Below are 3,756 nucleotides of genomic sequence, written 5' to 3'. Positions count from 1 at the left end.
GAGATTTAGTGACGGAATACCTACGGAAAATCCGTCGGTAATATGAGCCGTCGGAAATCCGTAGGTGATAAATTGAATGTCAATTAAAGTGGGTCCCGTCGGTAACCCGTAGGTAATCCGTCGCTATAGTGTTCAGTAGGTATTCCGTAGGTAAATTACTGACGGAAAAATGTTGTCGGTATTCCGTAGGTATTCCGTCGCAAATCCGTCGGTAATATCTACCCACGAGCGTTTATGCTACGGCCCGTTTTCCGTCGCAATTCCGTAGGTAACACCTTATACCTACGGAATACCTACGGATTTTTCCGTAGGTATTATCAGATTTTCTAGTAGTGACAGCAAATAAACTTTGGCAATAGAACTCACATTGGAAGAAACGAGCTTTGCTCACAGTATCATACATATATATAATCATCGATAAGAAATACGAAGACCAATACACCGGACTAAAAGAAAACAACACGTAAAATTAATAAAGAATATTTAAAGTTTTAACTGTCAATTCTGATCAAACCACCAATCCTGCTGTATACTTCACTCCCGTGGATGGCAACCATGCATTTCCTAAAAGGAATTGTGCCACAGTGAAGTTGTTTGCCTGACTCGACTCATTAATGGCATGGAGTCCAGGCCATTTGACTCGACTTCCTAAGCCAGCGCCTGGACCATAGTTCATGTATTCTGCATAGTAAAGAGTATCCAAGGCAAAGTCACCGTTCCATTCAAGCCACCCTTCAGGTTTAATGAGGCTACTTATGTACGATTGCATGAAGATTGTTCGCGAATATAGCTTCCATGGGCGTCCAAGGTATGTCGAAATACTGGAGTTAAGCAACTCAGGCTCTACCGATATGTTGGAGAATTGTATAGCAAACCCTGAAGGCTGAGTTGGTTCCTTACGTCCCTGAGCTGTAATGGTGTTCTTTTGGTTAGAAAGTCCCTTCCTCGCTAGAATCTGACAATTCTGGAACACCACCGCGCCATCTCCAAATATGAAGTCAACGGTGCCTGTGATTAAACATTCTCTGTAGAATTGGCGCATGGAGTGGGCGTACAGAGTGTCCTGGTAGCCGGTGATAGCACACCGGAAAACAACTGAAAGGTCAGAATCTGATCGAAATGCAACCGCTTGGTGCTTCTCAGGCCCTGCGGTGTTCTCAAATCTCATATCACGAGCTATAAATCCTTGCCCCTTTACAGCTGCGGACATATAGTTAATTACGTAACATTCAGCTAACATAGATTAATAATAACTTATTTACACAGCTGCTTAATTGTATACTTACCGAATGTAGCAGAACGATAAGTGGTCCAACCATCAATGAAACTGTGGTTACCGGTAATAACGGTGAGGTCCTTTCCGTCACCAATCATCATGATGTTGGTTTTCTTCTTACTGATCTCTACATATTCATGGTATACTCCCTTCTTCACGTAAATCACATAGCGCCGGTTATTATGATCAGGGACTGCATCGATGGCATCCATCACCTTCGTGAAGTTGCCGCTACCATCTGCCGCCACTACAGCATCAGCTTCTATGTTGCTGCCATTGGCTTGGAGGAGTTTCCGGTCTTTTGCTTTAAGCCAGCCAGGAAAAACAGGGCCATCAACACTCCGCAGCTTCCTCCTCCCAGATGGAACTACATGATCGGCGTTGGTTAATGGAACCTCACGTATCATGCCGATGATATCACGGACTAACGACGTGACTTGTTGAAGACTACCGCCTATCACCGTCTTTACAAAGCTGTTTGTTCCCTCAAAGCCATCCATGCAGGTGTCTTGATTACCCAGTGCCCCACCAAGCCACGTCCTCATATCAGCACCCTTGTTACCGGTGCTGTTATAATACTTACCTTGAGTAAAGTAAAAGTAAAAGAGTAATAGATGAATTAGTAAAACATTAACATCGCCATTAATATATCTAATGATGCATACGGACCACTCAATGAAGATATAAGGTTTTGCTGTATAAAATCAGAAACTTTAAAAAAGCTCACATGGCATGTTTTCTTTAATATATACCCGTTTAGTTCCTTCCACTGGTGAACAACGAGTAAAATAATAATTACAATTAATACATGCATCCAAATTTCTCAGTTTGAAAAGAACAGAACTGAATAACACAGCTTTGAGCTTGTATAATGTTGGATCATTTACACATAACGTGACATCACTAGTTACTAAGTAATTTGTTAGAGAAACGATCAAGAATATATATACCAGTGGTGGGGTTCTGGGTAGTAGAGAGAGTCCAGGTGAGTTCATCTGCAGAGAAATCGAGGAGATCAAGGCAGTCACCAATGGCATTAGAAAGCCGGAAATCGCCACCAAAAGCACCACTGAATTTGGAGACGATGGAGATCACTTCTCGGACAGTTTGAATAGTAGACGTGACAGATCCCACGAAAGCAGATCCGGGAACTTTCAAGCACTCTGCTTCGACATATACACCCTCACTATAAGCAGCAAATGTGGGAGTAGGATGATAGCAAAGAGTAGAAACAAGTACTAACAAGAGGACAAGTTTGGTCCCTCCCAAACAACGAAGAAGAGCCATGTACTTTGCAGGAGGAGAATTATAGGAAATATCGATACCCTTATTAGTTACAGAACGACGATAGATCAAACCACCTACCAATTTAATAACTTGTATTATCCGAGTACCCGGTCTATGGCACAGGGGTGGGTGGGTGGGATAAAATTTAATAGGGTATGGGAGACAGGTGAGAGATATTTAATGCATGGAACATGAGATCGAAGATCGGAAAGAGTGTCACAGTGTACGTACGTGCTACTAGCGTCGGTGTTAAAAGGGCACCTTAGCTCCTCCGCCTGTGGAAGGATTCTTTGTAATGCTTGCCAGCCTATATGCTTTCCTTTTCCTTCTTTAACCTCTTTCCCTTTCGTTAGTCTTGCCCACTAATCTTATTCTCTCTCTGTTTTTCCAATTAAAGCTATGAGGCATAAATGTCAAAAATGTCAACCCAAGATTTACTTCTGTCCTCCATTATTATGTTGATCTTCGATTCGATTTATTTCGATAACAGTCGCCATCTTTTCCTCTCATGGGATTATGCACGGTGGTTTGGTGCTGCTTTATGTTATCACTTGATAAAGAAAAAGTTTCTACTTATTGCTTTATCATAACAATAACAACATGTACGTTCATGTATAGGCATCTTTTTACTTTTAGTAATTTGAAACAACAGGCCATGTTCTGTGCAAAAAGATGTCACTGAGATAGCCTTTTCCTAAAAGAGAACTACAAATAAATGATAATGCACACAATTACTGATGAGTGTAGACGCGTCATGAATCATTTGACACATAATTAACTGCACTGTAGGACAATGTTCCTCAAATAATTCAAGAAAATGTTGGCTTTAATCATACTTGAACCTATATATTTAATAGGAAAATATCACTATAGCTCCACAAAGTTACACATTTTGGTTTAAAAGATCCCTTATGTTATTTTTTGGTTTTATAAGAGCATGAAGTCACATTTAACCGGCTAATTTGGGATTTTGACCTAATTCAACCGGTTTCCTTGCCTAGTCATCACCCAACTCAGTTAGCGAGTCTACTCACCCAACTCGGATTACACGTCATTGACTCACAAATGAGTTGGCTTGCTTGGGCCCTAAGGGTTCAGTGGTCCCCTAGTATATAATTGAAGGATCTGCTGGACAAAACCCTAAATTATTGTTACCATTTCCGGCCAAACACTAGCTGACAACCATTCGACAA

The 3,756-nt window shown here is 41.2% G+C and overlaps 1 protein-coding gene across 1 annotated transcript; it reads right to left on the bottom strand.

Annotated features, from left to right (window-relative positions):
• Nucleotides 1–348: 348 nt before the first annotated feature.
• Nucleotides 349–3,063, bottom strand: PME44 (pectin methylesterase 44). Its single transcript, XM_079053501.1, has 3 exons — nucleotides 2,227–3,063; nucleotides 1,287–1,859; nucleotides 349–1,200 (listed from the first exon to the last, which is right to left on the bottom strand). The coding sequence occupies exons 1-3, from the start codon at nucleotides 2,561–2,563 to the stop codon at nucleotides 509–511; spliced, it is 1,602 nt and encodes a 533-aa protein (XP_078909627.1). The 5' UTR covers nucleotides 2,564–3,063; the 3' UTR covers nucleotides 349–508.
• Between the last annotated feature and the right edge of the window lie 693 nt (nucleotides 3,064–3,756).

The sequence above is a fragment of the Lactuca virosa genome, chromosome 5 (genome assembly GCF_052849685.1).
Source record: "Lactuca virosa cultivar CGN04683 chromosome 5, Lactuca_virosa_CGN04683_v6, whole genome shotgun sequence".
In the NCBI taxonomy this organism is placed as follows: Eukaryota; Viridiplantae; Streptophyta; class Magnoliopsida; order Asterales; family Asteraceae; genus Lactuca; species Lactuca virosa.
The sequence above is the reverse complement of the archived record's forward strand: the minus strand, read 5'-3'. Positions and strand labels throughout refer to the sequence as shown.

Coding starts and splice junctions, on each gene's coding strand:
- PME44 (XM_079053501.1), bottom strand. CDS start 2,563: ATGGCTCTTCTTCGTTGTTTGGGAGGGACCAAACTTGTCCTCTTGTTA. Junction 1,860..2,226: donor TACCCAGAACCCCACCACTG/GTATATATATTC, acceptor ACTTTACTCAAG/GTAAGTATTATAACAGCACC. Junction 1,201..1,286: donor TTATCGTTCTGCTACATTCG/GTAAGTATACAA, acceptor ATATGTCCGCAG/CTGTAAAGGGGCAAGGATTT.